Source organism: Pseudophryne corroboree, chromosome 3 (assembly GCF_028390025.1).
Source record: "Pseudophryne corroboree isolate aPseCor3 chromosome 3, aPseCor3.hap2, whole genome shotgun sequence".
Taxonomy (NCBI): domain Eukaryota; kingdom Metazoa; phylum Chordata; class Amphibia; order Anura; family Myobatrachidae; genus Pseudophryne; species Pseudophryne corroboree.
In genome coordinates, this window is record NC_086446.1 from 160,459,344 (window position 1) to 160,481,322 (window position 21,979).

A 21,979-nucleotide genomic window follows, 5' to 3' on the forward strand; every position below is an offset into this window, starting at 1 on the left:
GCAGAAGATTTTGGAGCAGATGATCTTCCACGCTCAGTTGCTCTCTCTCTGAAACGTAAATCAACTTTCGTGCAGAGTGAGATTAGCTCATCTAACTTAGAAGGTAAGTCTCTGGTAGCTAACTCATCTTTAATACGCTCAGATAAGCCATGCCAGAATGCAGCATACAGGGCCTCGTCGTTCCATGCCAGTTCGGATGCCAGGATCTGGAACTGTATCAGATATTGTCCTACAGTATGTGACCCCTGGCGTAAACGGAGAATCTCGGATGAAGCTGAGGTTACCCGGCCTGGCTCGTCGAAGATGCGCCTGAATGTTGACACGAAGGCAGTGTAGGAAGATAGCAGGGTGTCGGACCTCTCCCATAACGGTGATGCCCAATCAAGGGCTGAGCCACTGAGAAGAGAAATAATGTAGGCAATTTTTGTACGGTCACTGGGAAAATTGCCAGGTTGTAGCTCAAACTGAATCTCACACTGGTTGAGAAATCCCCTGCAGAATCTTGGAGATCCGTCAAATTTTGCTGGCGTTGAAAGATGAAGACGTGGAGCAGAAATGGGTAAGGTGGGTGGGGTTATAGCTGGAGTCACTGTGGTTGACGCACCAGACGCGCCTGATCCACGGAGAGTTGTCTGAATCCCATCCAGCCGAGTAGAGAGATCCTGGAGACAGCGGATGATGTGGCCCTGTGCAGCCTCCTGATGTTCTAGTCGGGCTGCCAGTTCTTGCATCGGCCTGGCCGCTTGATCCTGGTCTCCGGCTGGATTCATTAGGTCAGTGCTTACTGTCACAACTGAGGGCCTGAGCTGACGGGAGGCAGCCTCAGTTGTAGGGGCTGAGATGTACCGGAACCTGGGAGGTTGTATCAGACCCCTGGACATGTAAGTAACATGAATAATAACTGCCCGAAGGCGTGACCACGACAACTTGGATAAAAGTCAATGATGTTTATTATGACAACTCCGCAACACAGCAGCAGTAAAAGAAAACGTAAAAGTCAGCAAAGAATAAATACAGTTCCTGGGTACTACAGGATGGCAGGAGCCACAGGGCACTGGTAGTGTGAGATAGTTCTTATGATCTTCTAGATGGAAAGTCCTTACCAGGCCCGACTGTAGCAATGGAGATAACCCAGGATTGTGCCAGCTGGTGTTCCAGGAAAAGCTGGGTTGCTGAAGATAAAACAGCTGCTGTGGATACTGGCTGGAACCAGACTGTTGTTAGCACGGAGTGGATACTGGCTGGAACCAGTTAAATAATAAATGAACTTGGGAGCGATGAAATATGAACTGAAATGTAGAACTTGAGAGCGGAGAAATAATAATACCGGTGGAGAGTGGTAAAGTGTAGAAAGGACACCGGCCCTTTAAGGGAAGCTGTACTCTGCTGGAAGCTGAGCTGGAAGCAGGTAATGTTGTAGCTGGAAACAGATGAATCCACAATGGATTGGAGAGTCAGGCTACACCGCAGGTGGAATGCTGGTGCGGGTCTCTATGGTGGAAGTCTTGAGACAGGAGCTGGAACCTGGAAGACAATCACAGGAGAGAGACAAACAGGAACTAGGTTTGACAACCAAAGCACTGACGCCTTCCTTGCTCAGGCACAGTGTATTTATACCTGCAGCAAGGAAGGGATTGGCTAGGCAATTATGCAGATTATCAATACTGAGAACAGATTGGTGGAAATGATCAGCTGACAGAATCCAAGATGGCTGCGCCCATGCAGACACTTGGAGGGAAGTTTGGTTTGTAATCCATGTGGTAATGAAAACAGTAATGGCGGCGCCGGCCACCGGAGACAGGAGGCGCCAGGCTGACAGATGCACATCCAACCACGCGGACACAGCGGAGGCCGCGGCTGACGTAATCGCCACTCAGACACTCTGCATGCAGAAGTTCAGGGACGGCGGCGGAGGCCGCGGGAGACGCCATGCCAGGTGTAATATGGCGTTTACTGTGACAGCGTCCCAGAGTGACAGGAGAGGATACAGGAATGTACACATCAGGATAACAGATGGGATCCGGTCCTGGAGCGCTGAGCCAGCCTTAGGAGGCATCTGATGGGTAAGAAATGGCGTCCAGATACCCGGATCGTGACATAGGAGATTTCACATGGAAGATGTGTAATATGGTTATGTCCTACTCCGTCCCATATGTTCTCCCCGATGATGCATATTTCATATGCGGGAGGAAGGCGTATAAGTGGCTTGCCCCAAACTCTGCAGGATTGTGTTATATTGGAAAAGTACTGCCTGAAGTAATGACTGTATCACATGCCAAAATGAAAGATATACACCGTGGTGCCCAAGCTCCTTATACTCACACCCATTACGAGCACGTAGTTAAAAGGCAACTGACAGAAAGGACAGAGCATTCGGCCTCTGACATGATCCATGAATCCACCGGGATTCAGGTTCTACTTGCGCTAGATTTCACTCGCACCGCTAGAGGAGTGCTGAACTATAGGTATATCTCTGCGCTTGCAAATTTATTAGACAATATCACAGAAATGTATGATGACACTTTTAGGTATACTGGAAGAGAGCTTCAAGCTTATAAAACAGAACTGGTTCAGCATAGAATGGTTCTTAATTATCTCACAGCAGTGACAGGTGGATATTGTGTCACACTGGCAACGCAGTACGGCGTGAAATGCTGCACATATATTACAAATAGTACAGAGGATCCGGTCGAGGTCATAGACCAAAAGATGGATGACATTCTCCAATTAAAGTGGGAATTTCGCAGGAGACACAATCTCACCCTTGCTGCTGTGGGTAATGAGCTGACTGGTTGGGTGTCATGGTTGAACCCGCGAAATTGGTTCTCTGGTTTAGGAGAATGGGCTCAAGGAGTCATAATGGATGTAGGGAAGTTTCTCCTATGTATCTTGGGTGTCGTCATAACGATTGGCTTGATATTTAGATGCGTTCAGGCTTTAACGAAGTGCAAACGTAGTACCAGGGTAATGAGTCTAAGGAGTGAGGAAATTGTAATTCCAATGGATTTGATTTATGACCCAACGGTAGAGACAATGATGTGATGAAAATGCGATTATACGGTTCGTTTCTTTCACCTGTTTCTCCGTTTTCTCCAAGGTAAAAAGACCCACTTGGACGAGGAATTTGATGATCCTGTACACAGACAACAGATGGATTAAAGAAGAAGTTTTGACAACCTTATACACAGATAATTGATGAACTATGCCATAGACCCCCAGTTTCCCTAGAAATTTTAAATTTACGCTAGCCCAACACTTCTGTAAGTCTATGGACATTGACAAAGCTTTTTGCCCACACTTTTTGGCAAAAGCCCAAAGAAGACTGCATTCAACAGACACCAGACAAGACTTCAACCGACAAATGTTCATTAACCTGACATAGAATACCACTGCATTTACCATAATTGTTCTTTATCTTCATTTCTACAACCTTCAGGTAATGACACACATAGTCGATAGGGAATACAGGCACAGATATCAGCAATCACATATCCCCCCATTCATGTATCATCAACTAAAATGTGCTCCCCCATTTTGTTACAACTAAAATCCGAAAAGAGCTCGGTAAAGTTTGACAGCCCATCCACAGACCCTTAAATACGGGATAAGAAGGAATTCAAATGTATACTTCGCAATACCTCGAAGCTTGATTTACAACACGTACGGCACGATGATACATGACCCCCCAAAACATGGATTCATACACACATGCTTCTGCTATCTCACTAGGTCATACCCTTTTCTCTCCTTCTCCTCTCCTCCCCTACCCAACCATAGAAATGTATTTACACATGACATATATTTTTCTCTTTTTGAAATGTTTTAGGAAGTGGCAGTTATTGGTGACTGCCAAAGGGTGGACTGTCAAAGTCAGAAAAATACCATGATGCACACTGCCATATTTGCACCTCATATAGGTCCGCGCTGCGCATGCGTGCGCTCTCCCGTGCGTACGCATACCCGCTGTTACGTGCACCCGCAGGCGCACGGTATGCGCATTTACGGTAGAGTTTATGTGTGCCTAGCGTGCGACTCAATCGTTACATATTTTAATCATATAATGTATTTTGTAGATTATGGTCCCTTTGATAGAATCTGAAAGTTTAGTTAATGTAGCATGTTCATAAACAGAGAGATCCCTGTTTGTTTGATATGAAGGGTCGGACAAGGGGTATACAGTGGTGTTTAGTATCCATCGGAAGAGTATTTAATTAGCAATATTCCGGTGTTGGTTTGAAGCGGATTAACCGCTCGTGCGAATAGTTATGGACATAAGAAGTTTATGTACTTTTACTATTATTTGCACTCACTTATCCATGCGGCGGGAAACCTAGTTTCCCACCCACCTGAGCAGTTGGAAATAGTCACAGCCCACCTGTATGAATCAACCTATGACCTTTTGTTATAATGCGAAGACGAATTCCTGTGTCCAATGAACAATGAGATTGTAGGGACCATTGTACTGTATTGTGTGTAGTGTATAAAAGGACAAGCCGATCTGATCCAGCTCTCTATTTTCTTCAACGGTTCTCATTGCTGATAATCGGGAGCTGGATATCCAGAGGCGCATGCGATTGTTTCCTTTGTGCGTAAGTTTTCTCCGCAATCATATTGTCTTTATTGTTATTGTGAGCCATATCTCTCTCTCTCTCTCCTCTCCTCTTTCTCTCTCATTTTCCCTTAAACGTAATTGTATTGTATTGTATTTCATGTGTAGTTATCTGGTTAGTTAGTCTATGTTATATTGGTAGTGTATGACTTGTATTGTATTATTCTTTTGAACGTTCATTCATTTCCTTAAAAGGCGTTAGACCCTTAGACCGGTATTGTGTGTTCATTATATAGCAGTGGGTAATAGGAGCGTCTCTATCGCTCAAACAGCTTTAGTGTAAACAAGGTTAAGCAGCGTTATATCGCTACAGTGTTTCAGTACAAGGTTTACAGTATAAGAATATCATTTCTGTGTGTTACATTCAAGGTCTACTGATTGTTATCTTGTGAGCGTCTGCGCCGCTCGTGATCTCCTCGTGGTCTCGAGCGTCCGCTACGCTGATAGCGTAGCATTACGGTAGTCGCTTACCTATAGTGTGCCCGATACCAACAGCGTATTCTCGCAAGCGTTTGTGTCGCTCGAGCGGCTCGCTCCTGATACAGCGTCCGCTACGCTAAGAGCGTACCCTTACGGTACCTCGTGCGCCAGTTGCGTACTGTGTTTCTTAACCTCTTTATAGTGTGTTATATAGGATAAATATTTGGCTTTATCAAGATTAGGGTCTATCAAGGTCCAAATTTTGGCCTTGTCCATTTTCTTTCAGAAACAGTTGGCTTCCCTTCCTGAGGTCCAGACGTTCGTGAAGGGGGTTCTGCACATCCAACCTCACTTTGTGCCTCCTGCGGCGCCATGGATCTTAATGTGGTGTGGCAGTTCCTTAAATCGGACTGGTTTGAGCCTCTACAAGAGGTAGAGTTGAAGTTTCTCACTTGGAAACTGGTCATGCTGTTGGCCTTGACCTCAGGCAGACGAGTGTCTGAATTAGGGTCTCTGTCACACAAGAGTCCTTATTTGATTTTTCATGAAGATAGAGCTGAACTGTGGACCCGTCAGCATTTTCTTCCAAAGGTTGTGTCTTATTTCCATATCAACCAACCTGTGGTGGTGCCAGTGGCTTCTGACACCTCAGCCGTTTCAAAGTCCTTGGATGTCGTCAGAGCGTTGCAAGAACGGCTCGGATAAGGAAAACAGAATCTTTGTTTGTCCTCTATGACCCCAACAAGAATGGGGGTCCTGCTTCTAAGCAAACTATTGCGTGCTGGATCAGAGGTACCATTCAGCACGCTTATTCCACGGCAGGATTGCCGTTACCGACTCTACAAGGAAAGTGGGTTCTTCCTGGGCAGCTGCCCGGGGTGTCTCGGCATTGCAAATTTGCAGAGCAGCTACTTGGTCAGGGGCAAACACGTTTGCTAAGTTTTACAGGTTTGACACCTTGGCTGCTGGCGACCTTCAGTTTGGCCAGTCAGTTCTGCAGGAACATTAGCACTTTTCCACCCATACTGGGAGCTTTGGTACATCGCCATGGTACTAAAATGGACCCCAGCATCCTCTAGGACGTAAGAGAAAATAGGATTTTAATCACCTATTGGTAAATCCTTTTCTCGTAGTCTGCAGAGGATGCTGGGCGCCCGCCCAGTGCTCATTTTTCCTGCAGAATTACGTTTTATCTTTATACACAGGTTCTCATGTGTTAAGATGTTCACAGCTGTTGCGTTATGCATGCACGTTAGCATGGGTTAAGTTGAAAGCCATGTTAGGCGGCATGTTTTGTATGGTGTGAGCTGGTGTGAATCTCGCCACTGGTTTAATGTAAATTCTTCTCTCGAAGTTGTCCGTCTCCTCGGGCACAGTTCCTATACTGAGGTCTGGAGGAGGGGCATAGAGGGAGGAGCCAGTTCACACTGTTGAAAAGTCTTAAAGTGCCGAAGGATCCTGCGGAACCGTCTATACCCCATGGTACTAAAATGGACCCCAGCATCCTCTACGGACTACGAGAAAAGGATTTACCGGTAAGAAATTAAAATCCTATTTTTACCTCATCATTAAGCCACATTGGTTTGTGTTTAGTACTCCTGCGTTTATTGCCCATGGGAATGGATTTGTGAATATTGCTATCAAGCAACCCTTTTTAAGCATCCCACATTTCCAAAGTGTCCTTACCCTGAAACAAATCTTCCCAGTCAATGTTGTTTAGTGCCTGTCTCAGCATATTGAAGTTAGCTTTTCTAAAGTTTAATGTTTTGGTTGATCCCTTATAGCTATGTTTCTTGAAACTAATGTTGAATGAGATCATATAGTGGTCACTGTTTCCCAAGGTCTCCCCTACTGTAATGTTTGATATAATGTCCACATTATTGGTAATAACTAGGAATATTTTTACCTCTGGTTGGGTCCTCAACTAATTGAAACAAGTACTGTTAATGTGATTAGAAACCTGCTGCTCCTAGCTTTTACAAACGAATCGTTACTCCAATTTATATCAGGATAGTTGAAATCTCCTATCACTAGGATGTCCCCCATTCCCAAAGCTTTTTCAATTTGCTGCCAGAGTTGTTCCTTGTCATGTATGCTAATATCCGGTTGTTTGTAGCACGTGCCAATGACTAGTTTTTTTTTGCTTCAATGCCCCCGCTTGTGATCACAACCCATAGCGATTCCACGTTATCTCCAGTCCCCTAGTAAAAAACATATATTATGTTTGGCTTTAGAGATGGTTTAACATAGAGACATACCCCTCCTCCCCTTTTAGTAGCCCTATCTCTCCTGAAAAGTGAATATCCCTCCAAATTTGCAACCCAGTTGTGGGAGTCGTCCCACCATGTTTCCGTAATACCTATAATATCATATTAATTTTTTATACAAACCATTCCAATTCCCCCATTTTACCTGATAGGCTTCTTGCATTCGCAAGCATACATTTTAGCTTAATATTTCCCATGCCAGTTTGTTTTAATGGTATGTTATCCTTATTTACAAGCGCCTTTCTATAATTACCCTTACCGACTGTTATTCTCCTCCCTCCCTTTCCACCCCCATCATACTTAATACAGCCTTCTTTACTACTACTATAAGACCTATTAGGTCTTTCTAAACCCCCTCCCCCCTTTTCCCATATGCTATGGACATCATATTCTATATACCGTACTGTAGGACGATAATCATCATAAGATAATAATTTAGGGATACCATGGGCAATACCTTTGTCTGTAATTTCTGTGTCAATACCCCCGCAATTACCCTTGGGTAAGTGTGGGCATTATGCAAAGATGAAGCAGTGTATACTGCTGGAAATTTGGTGAGTTCTGACCAGAGATGTGTAGAAAGGTTAGGCCTTCACCTGCCATAGACTTTTTACTCCAGAGTTTTGACTATTAAAATGATTAGAATAATACAAAGAAGATATTTCTAATATATTCGTTGTATTTTTCATATACTATATATAGCCAAAACTCTGACATATACATTAGTATGACAGGAAAGGCTCTGTCTCACCCCACCGCACGTCACTGCAGATACCTGACGCATTATGGCTATGAGGAAAAACCCCTATTAAGAGCAACCACTGGAGCTTAACATATGCGGTAGCTCCATAGCTCTGGGCGCTTAACCCGGGAACCATGGGATAACCTCATGTGATAGCTGTGGGCTTACCACGTGGGTAAATAGTCTAGTAATTGCATAGCTTCAGGTGTTAAACCATGCGGCTAATTGAATCTGCCCCTAAATATCACATTAAAAACGTTGCACATTTTTCATTAAAAGAAACTTTCTGTGTTTCTCCTGAATTACTGATTGGTTTAGTCTCATTGGCCTTAAATTAATAATGATAGTGAATGGGCCTCTGTTTTTATGTTGCCCAGAAATACACTTCACTGTTATAATAAAGCGCTCGGGCACAGTCTTTTTCTGCTTATACCTCCTGGAATGGCATAAAAAAGTCTACTCTAAATGGTCAAAAAATACATACATACATATTAGCACAATCAGTTGCATTACTACATGTTGAATGTATGTTGAAAAAAACAGAAGTAGCTTAACATATTTATTCACCCCCAATTTGCAAATATTATGGACAGCACATAAAGGGGAATTTGCATCTGTACCAGTTTTTGAGTCTTAGGACCTTCTTCAGGTTTGTTAGCAAACCAAAAAAGTTAGCAATTGGGCAAAACCATGGCCCTCATTCCGAGTTGATCGCTCGCTTGCTGCTTTTAGCAGCAGTGCACACGCTAGGCCGCCGCCCCCTGGGAGTGTATCTTAGCTTAGCAGCAGTGCGAACGAAAGAGTAGCAGAATTGCTACTAAAAAATGTCATGCCGTTTCTGAGTAGCTCCAGACCTACTCCTATCTTGCGATCACTGCAGTTAGTTTAGTTCCTGGTTTGACGTCACAAACACGCCCTGCATTTGGCCAGCCACTCCCTCGTTTCTCCAGCCACTCCTGCGTTTTTGCCTGGCACGCCTGCATTTTTTAGCACACTGCCTGAAAACACTGAGTTGCCGCACAGAAACACCCACTTCCTGTCAATCATACTACGAACACTTGGGTAAAACTACAAAGTTTTGTGTGAAAGTACTTAGCGCATGTGCGCTGCGTACCATGCGCAGAATTTAAATTTTTTTCACTTGATCGCTGCGCTGCGAAAAACGGCAGCGAGCGATCAACTCGGAATGAGGGCCCATGTGCACTGCAGGTGGGGCAGATGTAACATGTGCAGAGAGAGTAGATTTGGGTGGGGTGTGTTAAAACTGAAATCTAAATTGCAGTGTAAAAATTAAGCAGTCAGTATTTACCCTGCACAGAGACAAAATAACCCACCCAAATCTAACTCTCTCTGCACATGGAACATCTGCCCCATCTGCAATGCAACACGGCTTTACCCAATTGCTAACTTCTTTGGTTTGCTAGCAAACCCCCTTTGTCACTAATAGTAAATCATGGTTTTAAATACATTCGACACACACCGCGTTCCCGGATGAAACAGGGGGCATGGCCAAATCCAAGAAGCATGAACATACCCCGATTAGAAAAAAGAATAGGAAACTACTACAGTATACGCATCGCCACAAAGCAACATGATAAAAAATAAAAAAATAAATGAAGCAAGCAAGCTATGGGCACCTTTAGTTTCCATCGCTGTGAATTTTGAAGGAATATGTGGTCGGCAGCCCAATATTAAAATTACAATTATTGATATTTTTTATTCTGATCTAGAGGTTGGCATAGTTAAACTTGTAGTTCTGAAGGCCCGCTGTAAGATACGAGATGACTATGAATACAGCAACAGCACGCAGCAGAGTAAAAATAGACTAAATATTTTTTAAAATCATCCGCCACTTAAAAATAAATAATCATCACTAGTGGTTTTTTGTATATAGCTTGGGTTGGTTATTTAATTATGGGGGCGGGGGGAGACAAATTTGCACTGACTTCCTATGATAACCAAATGAAACCAACCTCAGCCTGGTCAACACATAAGGCTGCAGTTTTGTGGTTGTAGCACCAAGGATTGGGCCTCAAGAAAGTAATACACTCCAAATCCCTAGAGGTAAATTTACTAAGGTGGGAGGTTTTTTGTTTTTTTTTTAGATCTGGTGATGTTGCCCATAGCAACCAATCAGATTCTATTATCTTCTATAAGCAGCTAGATAAATGTTAAGTAGAATCTGATTGGTTGCTCTGAGCAACAGCACCAGTTCTAAAAGACTCCCACCTTAGTAAATTTACCCACTAGTGTGGACATCAAAGGTCACAAAGAATTGACATCCCCAGAATGGAAATAGATTTTCATAATAATGTGAATTCATTTTTCAAAAGTATGAAATTACATTATGAGTATCACGAGCATCATACCTTCAAAATCTACAAGTCCGTCCCCATTCACATCCACGTCTCTTAGGATTTCATCAACTTCACAAGGACCAAGCTGTTGACCAAGGAGTTTTCTCATTGCCTCTCGCAGTTCTCGTGTACTGATCCGCCCATCACCATTTGAATCAAACTGGCGGTGATAAAAATTGGGTAAGAGTGACCAGAGTCACGGTAGCACAGAGGGAACGGAGCCGCAGTATTTGGTTTATTACATAAGAGCTTGACAGATAATGTTAGCACATTAGTACTGGGATGAATAAATGAATAGGAGCATCAAAGCACAGGACCAGAGAAGAAGTTTTAAGACACACATCAAACACAGACTGACTCATACTGGAACTCTTCTCATAAATTCACAATTGAGTTTCCTTTATGGTACCTCTCGGAAAGCGTCTCGTAGCTCCTTTACTCCAATCATGTCAGCTGTCTCTGCAAGAAGTTTAGGTCCCATCAGTTCTACAAAGTCCTCAAAGTCAACTTTACCACCTGCTGAAAGCAGAGGAACAGTAAGTGTAAAACAGCAGCAATGTCACTATGCCATGCATGTCATGAATCTCAACACACAGAGACATACTGTACTGTACTCGTCCATATTACTAACACTTACATTTTAGTCTTCAAATGTGTACTGAGCTATCGTAGAATGCAGAACATTTTAATTTATCTTTCAATCCACAAGAACTCTAAATACCTGTGTATAATTAATTAATAGAGGTAGACAAACCTATTGCAAATAAGGTTTTGAGCTCACTAACACCACCACCACGGTCACTGCCAACACTAAATAAATGTTAGCATTTACCAACTAAACAAGCAGCATAAGAGGCCCTCATTGCTACAATGTGACATCATAAAAATATATTACTGGACTTGCTGCCTGCTGTTAATGGGCAATGGATTGTGTGGTATAGTCACACACAGTACAGTGTAAGCAGAGGCTACACATTGTGGGCAGATGAGGGCAATCTGCACTACTGCAGGCACTATAGTCCTTATTCAGACCTGATTGCATCAGCAAAATTGTTCTCTAGCAGGCAAAATCGTGTGCACTGCAGGAAGTGTGTGTGTGTGTGTGTGTGTGTGTGTGTGTGTGTGTGTGTGTGTGTGTGTGTGTGTGTGTGTGTGTGGAGGGGGGGTCAGAATATAGTATATATATAGTATAACATGTGCAGAGAGAGTTAGATTTGGGTGGGCTATATTGTTTCTGTGCAGGGTAAATACTGGCTGTTTTATTTTTACTCTGCAATTTAGATTTCAGTTTAAACACACCTCACCCAAATCTAACTCACTCTGCACATGTGATATCTGCCCCCCCCCCCCCCCCCCCCCATGCACTGCACATGGTTAAGAGAACAGTTTTGCTGCTGCAATCAGGTCTGAATTATGCCCTATGGACCTTGTTTAGATTTGTATGTAAACCCGATGGTTTACGCAGAGCCGGCCATAGGCATAGGCAAACTAGGCAATTGCCTAGGGCATTTGATATGCCTAGGGGCATCAGCAGTTTCTGCTGATTAAAATGCCTATATTCTGTGTGTAGCATTTCTTATGCAGATACAGTCACAGTCTCACACAGTATATAGGCATGCTGCATATCAGTTTAATCAGCAGAATCTGCTTGTGCATCCTAGCCACATAGCAATGCAAATAAGATGCATTTTCATAAAAATAGGTGCCCGACGTTAGCATTGAGGCAAGATTTATGAGGACACATCTGTATCCAAGCAGAGGCAGAGGTCACAGTGTTAGTGGCAGTGTGAGTGCTGTGTGCATGTGAGTGGGTTGGTTGTGTAGTAGTGTTCAGAATATGTGTAAGGAGCATTATGTGTGTCATGTAAAAATGCATTAATAATGTGCAACATATGTGTAATGGGGCACTATGTGTGTCATTATATGTATAAAGGCATTAATAATGTGCGGCATATGTGTAACAGGGTACTACTGTATGTGTGTCATTATGTGTATAGGGGCACTAATAATGTGCAGCAAATGTTTAGGGGGCACTATGTGTGTCATTATGTGTATAAGGGCATTAATAATATGCGGCATATATGTAAGGGACATTATGTGTAAAAGGGCATTAATAAAGGTTGTTATAATGTGTAAGGTGCATTATGTTTATAAGGACATTAATAATGTGTAAGGGGCATTTCTGTGTGGAATTATGTGTATAAATGCATTACTAATGTGTGGCATTATGTGTATAAGGTGCTCTACTATGTGGCGTTGCATATAGAAAGGGCACTACTGTGTCGTCTAATATGAATAAAGAGCAATAGGGTGTGGTGTAATGTAATAAGGAGCAATTCAGTGTGATGTAATGTGAATAAGGGGCTCTACTGTGAGGAGTAACGTTTATAAGGTAAAGTGATACTACTGTGGGCTGTAATATGAATTATGGACACTATCGCATGATCAAATGTGAATAAAGTTGCAGTACTATGTGGCGTAATTGGAATTGGGGTTACTATTGTGTGGCCATGCCCCTTGCCAGCAAAAACACACCCCTTTTTGGGCTGTTCGCCAAATGTGTGCACTTTTCCTATTTAAAATATAGGGGGTACAAACACCAAAATAAGGACTTTTATGGGTGAGGGGTGATGGTGCTGGGAAAGAGGTGCAAGGTCAGATGCAGAGGCAGCGGTGGTGCTAGGGGGCACCAGCCAAAATCTTGCCTAGGTCATCATATTGGTTAGGGCCGGCTCTGGGTTTACGTACAAATCCGATGGTGCGGGGTCTGCACAGGCACAGGTTTCGTGACATTGCTCCCAAACCCCTGTCAGCCACAGCATGATTCACATGCTGCAGCATTTGGGGGATGGCACCTGAAACCGCTCTTCAAAATGTGGGGCGTATTGCTCCATTTTGAAAGCACAAGGGGTTCAAGGTCTGCGTCGTCAAATGCAGAATTACTGGACCCGGGTGTCCGGATCTGACGGCCAGGCTGAGTAAGCTTCAGCTTACGCAGGCTATCCGGTGCCTAAAAACATTGTGATCTGAGTCTGCGTCCTCAGACACAGCACTAGGATCTTGCAAATGCATGCAGGAGGCACTTATCTCCTACAGACGCCTCCTGCTGCATTTGAATTTCAAGTACACAGCTGATCCTTGTGTCTGTGCAGTTCCTTACAAATATGACTTAGGCCCTATGTGCCCAGTCCAAGAAAACAAGGCTGAGTTTTGTGGGGCAGGATATTTAAAAGCTTAGGAGGGAGTATCTTATTTCCTGTTTTTGCTGATTGCTACAAGACATAAAACTTATATAGCAAGTAACAGCACTTTACTATTCATCTAGCTTGCTTCATATAGGTGCACATAAGGCACAATGCACACAAATAATTATACAGTACAAGTACATTAACAAAAAACAAGATAATTAAAATTTTGGAGGAGGATCAAATGCAGATGAGTGGTGATGAGGTTAGCAAGGGGTGCTTTTGAGCCCCATCTGTAATGTACAGTGAAGTGAAGCTACTGAATAGGGTTGAGCACCTGTGCATGTGCACACCATAAAAATAAGAATTTACTCACCGGTAATTCTATTTCTCGTAGTCCGTAGTGGATGCTGGGACTCCGTAAGGACCATGGGGAACAGCGGCTCCGCAGGAGACTGGGCACAACTATAAAGAAAGCTCTAGACTACTGGTGTGCACTGGCTCCTCCCACTATGACCCTCCTCCAGACTTCAGTTAGGATACTGTGCCCGGAAGAGCTGACACAAGAAGGAAGGATTTTGATTGAATCCCGGGTAAGACTCATACCAGCCACACCAATCACACCGTATAACTCGTGATACAATACCCAGCTAACAGTATGATAACAACTGAGCCTCTCAACAGATGGCTCAACAATAACCCTTTAGTTAGGCAATAACTATATACAAGTTTTGCAGACAATCCGCACTTGGGATGGGCGCCCAGCATCCACTACGGACTACGAGAAATAGAATTACCGGTGAGTAAATTCTTATTTTCTCTAACGTCCTAAGTGGATGCTGGGACTCCGTAAGGACCATGGGGATTATACCAAAGCTCCCAAACGGGCGGGAGAGTGCGGATGACTCTGCAGCACCGAATGGGCAAACTCTAGGTCCTCCTCAGCCAGGGTGTCAAACTTGTAGAATTTAGCAAACGTGTTTGACCCAGACCAAGAAGCTGCTCGGCAAAGTTGTAGAGCCGAGACCCCTCGGGCAGCCGCCCAAGAAGAGCCCACCTTCCTCGTGGAATGGGCTTTTACTGATTTAGGATGCGGCAGTCCAGCCGCAGAATGTGCAAGCTGAATCGTACTACAGATCCAGCGAGCAATAGACTGCTTTGAAGCAGGTGCACCCAACTTGTTGGGCGCATACAGGATAAACAGCGAGTCAGTCTTTCTGACTCCCGCCGTCCTGGAAAAATTAATTTTCAGGGCCCTGACTACGTCCACCAACTTGGAAGCCTCCAAGTCATTAGTAGCCGCAGGCACCACGATAGGTTGGTTCAGATGAAAGGCTGATACCACTTTAGGGAGAAATTGGGGACGAGTCCGCAATTCTGCCCTATCCATATGGAAAATCAGATAAGGGCTTTTACAAGACAAAGCCGCCAATTCTGATACACGCCTGGCCGAAGCCAAGGCCAACAACATGACCACTTTCCACGTGAGATATTTCAATTCCACAGTTTTCAGTGGCTCAAACCAATGTGATTTTAGGAAATTCAACACCATGTTGAGATCCCAAGGTGCCACTGGAGGCACAAAAGGGGACTGAATATGCAGCACTCCCTTAACAAAAGTTTGAACTTCAGGTAGAGAAGCCAGTTCTCTCTGGAAGAAAATCGATAGAGCCGAAATCTGGACCTTAATGGAACCCAATTTTAGGCCCATAGTCACCCCTGACTGTAGGAAGTGCAGGAAACGGCCCAGCTGAAATTCCTCCGTTGGGGCCTTCCTGGCCTCACACCACGCAACATATTTTCGCCATATGCGGTGATAATGGTTTGCGGTTACTTCTTTCCTAGCTTTAATCAGCGTAGGAATGACTTCCTCCGGAATGCCCTTTTCCTTCAGGATCCGGTGTTCAACCGCCATGCCGTCAAACGCAGCCGCGGTAAGTCTTGGAACAGACAGGGCCCCTGCTGCAGCAGGTCCTGTCTGAGCGGCAGAGGCCATGGGTCCTCTGAGATCATTTCTTGAAGTTCCGGGTACCAAGCTCTTCTTGGCCAATCCGGAACAATGAGTATAGTCCTTACTCCTCTTCTCCTTATTATCCTCAGTACCTTTGGTATGAGAGGAAGAGGAGGGAACACATAAACCGACCGGTACACCCACGGTGTCACTAGAGCGTCCACAGCTATCGCCTGAGGGTCTCTCGACCTGGCGCAATATCTTTCTAGCTTTTTGTTTAGGCGGGACGCCATCATGTCCACCTGTGGCCTTTCCCAACGGTTTACAATCATTTGGAAGACTTCTGGATGAAGTCCCCACTCTCCCGGGTGGAGGTCGTGCCTGCTGAGGAAGTCTGCTTCCCAGTTGTCCACTCCCGGAATGAACACTGCTGACAGTGCTAACACGTGATTTTCCGCCCATCGGAGAATCCTTGTGGCTTCTGCCATCGCCGTCCTGCTTCTCGTGCCGCCCTGCCGGTTTACATGGGCGACCGCCGTGATGTTGTCTGACTGGATCAGTACCGGCTGGTTTTGAAGCAGGGGTTATGCCTGACTTAGGGCATTGTAAATGGCCCTCAGTTCCAGAATATTTATGTGCAGGGAAGTCTCCTGACTTGACCATAGTCCTTGGAAGTTTCTTCCCTGTGTGACTGCCCCCCAGCCTCGAAGGCTGGCATCCGTGGTCACCAGGACCCAGTCCTGTATGCCGAATCTGCGGCCCTCTTGAAGATGAGCACTCTGCAGCCACCACAGCAGAGACACCCTGGTCCTTGGAGACAGGGTTATCAGCCGATGCATCTGAAGATGCGATCCGGACCACTTGTCCAATAGGTCCCACTGAAAGGTTCTTGCATGGAACCTGCCGAATGGAATTGCTTCGTAGGAAGCTACCATCTTTCCCAGGATCCGCGTGCAGTGATGCACCGACACCTGTTTTGGTTTTAGGAGGCCTCTGACTAGAGATGACAGCTCCTTGGCCTTCTCCTCCGGGAGAAACACTTTTTTCTGTTCTGTGTCCAGAACCATCCCCAGGAACAGTAGACGTGTCGTAGGGATCAGCTGTGACTTTGGAATATTTAGAACCCAGCCGTGCTGTTGTAGCACCTCCCAAGATAGTGCTACCCCGACCAACAACTGCTCCCTGGACCTCGCCTTTATCAGGAGATCGTCCAAGTACGGGATAATTAAAACTCCCTTCTTTCGAAGGAGTATCATCATTTCGGCCATTACCTTGGTAAAGACCCTCGGAGCCGTGGATAGACTGAACGGCAACGTCTGGAATTGGTAATGACAATCCTGTACCACAAATCTGAGGTACTCCTGGTGAGGATGGTAAATGGGGACATGCAGGTAAGCATCCTTGATGTCCAGAGATACCATGTAATCCCCCTCGTCCAGGCTTGCAATAATCGCCCTCAGCGATTCCATCGTGAACTTGAATTTTTTTTATATATGTGTTCAAGGATTTCAAATTTAAAATGGGTCTCACCGAACCGTCCGGTTTCGGTACCACATTGTGGAATAGTAAACCCGTCCTTGTTGAAGTAGGGGCACCTTTACTATCACCTGTTGTGAATACAGCTTGTGAATTGCCTGTAACACTGCCTCCCTGCCTGAGGTAGTGGTTGGTAAGGCAGATTTGAGGAAACGGCGGGGGGGAGACGTCTCGAATTCCAGCTTGTACCCCTGAGATACTATTTGAAAGATCCAGGGATCCACCCGTGAGCGAGCCCACTGATTGCTGAAATATTTGAGACGGGCCCCCACCGTACCTGGCTCCGCCTGTGGAGCCCCAGCGTCATGCTGTGGACTTAGAGGAAGCGGGGGAGGACTTTTGCTCCTGGGAACTGGCTGTATGCTGCAGCTTTTTCCCCCTACCTCTGCCTCTGGGCAGAAAGGACGCGCCCTTAACCCGCTTGCCCCTATTGGGCCGAAAGGACTGTACCTGATAATACGGTGCTTTCTTTGGCTGTGAGGGAACATGGGGTAAAAATGTAGACTTCCCAGCTGTTGCTGTGGAAACGAGGTCCGAGAGACCATCCCCGAACAACTCCTCACCCTTATAAGGCAGAACTTCCATGTGCCTTTTGGAATCTGCATCTCCTGTCCACTGCCGAGTCCATAACCCTCTCCTGGCAGAAATGGACATTGCACTAATTTTGGATGCCAGCCGGCAAATATCCCTCTGTGCATCCCTCATGTATAAAAGTGCGTCTTTAATATGCTCTACGTTTAGCAATATAGTGTCCCTGTCTAGGGTATCAATATTTTCTGACAGGGAATCTGACCACGCAGCTGCAGCACTGCACATCCATGCTGACGCAATAGCTGGTCTCAGTATAACACCTGTGTGTGTATATATAGACTTCAGGATAGCCTCCTGCTTTCTATCAGCAGATTCCTTCAGGGCGGCCGTATCCGGAGACGGTAGTGCCACCTTCTTTGACAAGCGTGTGAGCGCTTTATCCACCCTAGGGGATGTTTCCCAGCGTGACCTATCCTCTGGCGGGAAAGGGTACGCCATTAGTAACCTCTTAGAAATTACCAGTTTCTTATCAGGAGAAGCCCACGCTTCTTCACACACGTCATTTAACTCCTCAGATGGAGGAAAAGCTACTGGTAGTTTTTTCTCTCCAAATATAATACCCTTTTTTGTGGTACCGGGGGTAACATCAGAAATGTGCAACACATTTTTCATTGCCTCAATCATGTAACGTGTGGTCCTATTGGAAGTTACATTAGTATCATCGTCGTCGACACTGGAGTCAGTATCTGTGTCGACATCTGTGTCTGCCATCTGAGGTAGCGGGCGTTTTAGAGCCCCTGATGGCTTTTGAGATGCCTGGGCAGGCACAGGCTGAGAAGCCGGCTGTCCCATAGTAAGTATGTCGTCAAACCTTTTATGCAAGGAGTCGACACTGTCGCGTAATTCCTTCCACAGAACCATCCACTCAGGTGTCGACCCCGCAGGGGGTGACGTCACATTTACAGACATTTGCTCCGCCTCCACATAAGCCTCCTCATCAAACATGTCGACACAGCCGTACCGACACACCGCATACACACAGGGAATGCTCTGACAGAGGACGGGACCCCACAAAGCCCTTTGGGGAGACAGAGAGAGAGTATGCCAGCACACACCAGAGCGCTATATAATACAGGGACTAACTGAATTATATCCCCTTATAGCTGCTATATATATATACTGCGCCTAAATTTAGTGCCCCCCCTCTCTTTTTTACCCTTCTGTAGTTGTAGACTGCAGGGGAGAGCCAGGGAGCTTCCTTCCAGCGGAGCTGTGAGGGAAAAATGGCGCCAGTGTGCTGAGGGAGTTAGCCCCGCCCCTTTTTTGGCGGACTTCTCCCGCGTTTTTGAAACTCTGGCAGGGGTATTAATTTACACCTATATAGCCTCTGGGACTATATATGGTGTATATTTGCCAGCCAAGGTGTGTAATATTGCCCTCAGCGCCCTGCACCCATCAGTGACCGGAGTGTGAGGTGTACATGAGGAGCAATGGCGCACAGCTGCAGTGCTGTGCGCTACCTTGGTGAAGACCGAAGTCTTCTGCCGCCGATTTTCCGGACCTCTTCATGCTTCTGGCTCTGTAAGGGGGACGGCGGCGCGGCTACGGGAACGAACATAAAGGTCGGGTCCTGCGGTCGATCCCTCTGGAGCTAATGGTGTCCAGTAGCCTAAGAAGCCCAAACTACCACCTGTTAGGTAGGTTCGCTTCTTCTCCCCTTAGTCCCTCGCTGCAGTGAGTCTGTTGCCAGCAGATCTCACTGTAAAATAAAAAACCTAAATATACTTTCTTTCTAGGAGCTCAGGAGAGCCCCTAGTGTGCATCCAGCTCAGCCGGGCACAAGAATCTAACTGAAGTCTGGAGGAGGGTCATAGTGGGAGGAGCCAGTGCACACCAGTAGTCTAGAGCTTTCTTTATAGTTGTGCCCAGTCTCCTGCGGAGCCGCTATTCCCCATGGTCCTTACGGAGTCCCAGCATCCACTTAGGACGTTAGAGAAAATATGTTCTAGTTCACACATGTGAATGCTCATCCTAGATGACTGCCACATTGTCTTTCCTCACTCTGGATAATGCTGTCACGTGGTCCATTGCTAATAACTACGGCATATTTACATCACCAACGTCCACCTGTGAAGCGTCACACATAGGCAGGCACATTGGGAGATTTCGGGAAGGTAAAGGCATAGGCATAACCCTTTGAGAGGTCAGTGCCTGGCCCTCACATAGCTCATTGGATCACACATGGTGGACACTAACTGATTTTCTGGGAGAGTTCAATGAGCTCCATCTCGGTTGGCATGTATCCCATTGTCCTCATGCACTCGCCCAGTTCCTTGTATCCAATGAATCCATCCTTGTCTCGATCAAACTCTCTGAATGCTTCTCTTAGCTCTGAAGAGAGAATGCACCGGGGTTAGAATATCTGAGTGAAGGTAGAATGAAGGAAAAGTAGAGTTCTATGTAGTCATCGAATAAGCAGTATTATTAGAATAAGTGAGGTTCAGGGCAGAGCAGATTTGTACTGGAATGTATCAGCAAGGTCAGGCTGTAGCTGCAGAACATATGAGACAAGCAGCAGTGCTTACAACAGCTGGATGGAAACAGACTGTGACTAGAGTACATACATTATGGGACTATTTTAGAGGTGGGCACATTTTTAGGCACTCAATAAAATGTCCATACAGTATGTAGAGTTGCTGGCACATTGTGGTGCAAAAACTCAAGTTAAGTAGTGTTTACAACTAGTGTATGTTGGTATGTCTGATGGAAGAGTATGCATTAGTACTCAATACAGAAGTTGCTTTACCCTATTTGTACACAACCAAATACCATAATAAGAACACGTTTTAGGTATTGTGTTGCATACAATTAGGGTCATGTAGTCAGATACACAAGAGAGTGTAAAGTCTGATTATAAAAATGAAAGTAATTTCCACAATATATAAAAAAAAACCCTCTGGAAAAACTGAATAAAAAAAAAACACTATACCTCAACGGGATAAGTATAAAATACCTACAATCAAAATCCCGATGGTCAAAATCCCGACAACAATTGACCGACGGTCAAAATCCTGACAAGGTCAAAATGCTGACATTTAAAATAAAGACAAGGTCAAAATACCTACATTTAAAATGTCGTCAGGTCAAATAGTCAACACAAGGTTTTCATTGGTTTTGGTGTGTCTGTCGACATAGGTTGCTATGGACACCGTATAAGTGTACCGCGTCCCCTCGCATTGCGAGCGCACGGTGCCTCGCTATGCTCGGCACACTATTATATTCCCACTCCATATCCACTGGGATGGTAAAAGTACGAACAAGTCGGTTTCAATAAAGAAATCATGAAAAACTCATGTCGACTTTTTGACCTGTCGGCATTTTAAATGTCGGTATTTTGACATTGGGGGTAATTCTGAGTTGATCGCAGCAGGAACTTTGGCCCTCATTCCGAGTTGTTCGCTCGGTATTTTTCATCGCATCGCAGTGAAAATCCGCTTAGTACGCATGCGCAATGTTCGCACTGCGACTGCGCCAAGTAACTTTACTATGATGAAAGTATTTTTACTCACGGCTTTTTCTTCGCTCCGGCGATCGTAATGTGATTGACAGGAAATGGGTGTTACTGGGCGGAAACACGGCGTTTCAGGGGCGTGTGGCTGAAAACGCTACCGTTTCCGGAAAAAACGCAGGAGTGGCCGGAGAAACGGTGGGAGTGCCTGGGCGAACGCTGGGTGTGTTTGTGACGTCAACCAGGAACGACAAGCACTGAAATGATCGCACAGGCAGAGTAAGTCTGGAGCTACTCTGAAACTGCTAACTCGTTTGTAATCGCAATATTGCGCGTACGTCGGTCGCAATTTTAAGAAGCTAAGATTCACTCCCAGTAGGCGGCGGCTTAGCGTGTGTAACTCTGCTACATTCGCCTTGCGAGCGAACAACTCGGAATGAGGGCCTTTGTTAGCAGTTGGGCAAAACCATGTGCACTGCTGGGGAGGCAGATATAACATGTGCAGAGAGAGTTAGATTTGAGTGTTGTGAGTTCAATCTGCAATCTAAATTGCAGTGTAAAAATAAAGCAGCCAGTATTTACCCTGCACAGAAACAAAATAACCACCCAAATCTAAATCTCTCTGCAAATGTTATATCTGCATCCCCCCCCCCTGCAGTGCACATGGTTTTGCCCAACTGCTAAAAAATTTCCTGCTGCAATCAACTTGGAATTACCCCCCATTGACTGTATTTTAAATGTCGGTATTTTGACCTTGTCGGGATTTTGACCGTCAGTCAATGGTTGCCGGGATTTTGTCCGTCTGGATTTTGATTGTAGGTGAATTGACTGCATCCCACCTCAACATACAGTAGTTATTTCTCCATCATATAA

General features: G+C 45.3%; 1 protein-coding gene across 7 annotated transcripts in view; it reads right to left on the reverse strand.

Annotated features, from left to right (window-relative positions):
• Window positions 1–21,979, reverse strand: part of LOC135057548 (calcium-binding protein 2-like) — a 181,617-nt gene that overhangs the window by 33,139 nt on the left and 126,499 nt on the right. For 4 of the 7 annotated variants that reach the window (XM_063963396.1, XM_063963393.1, XM_063963397.1 and 1 more), the window contains 3 exons: window positions 19,855–19,989; window positions 10,805–10,914; window positions 10,408–10,555 (listed from right to left, as the gene is read on the reverse strand). In XM_063963396.1, coding sequence (XP_063819466.1) covers window positions 10,408–10,555; window positions 10,805–10,914; window positions 19,855–19,989 — 393 coding nt within the window. The remainder of the gene's footprint in view (window positions 1–10,407; window positions 10,556–10,804; window positions 10,915–19,854; window positions 19,990–21,979) is intronic. The other 3 variants (XM_063963399.1, XM_063963395.1, XM_063963394.1) reach the window with 2 other exon arrangements.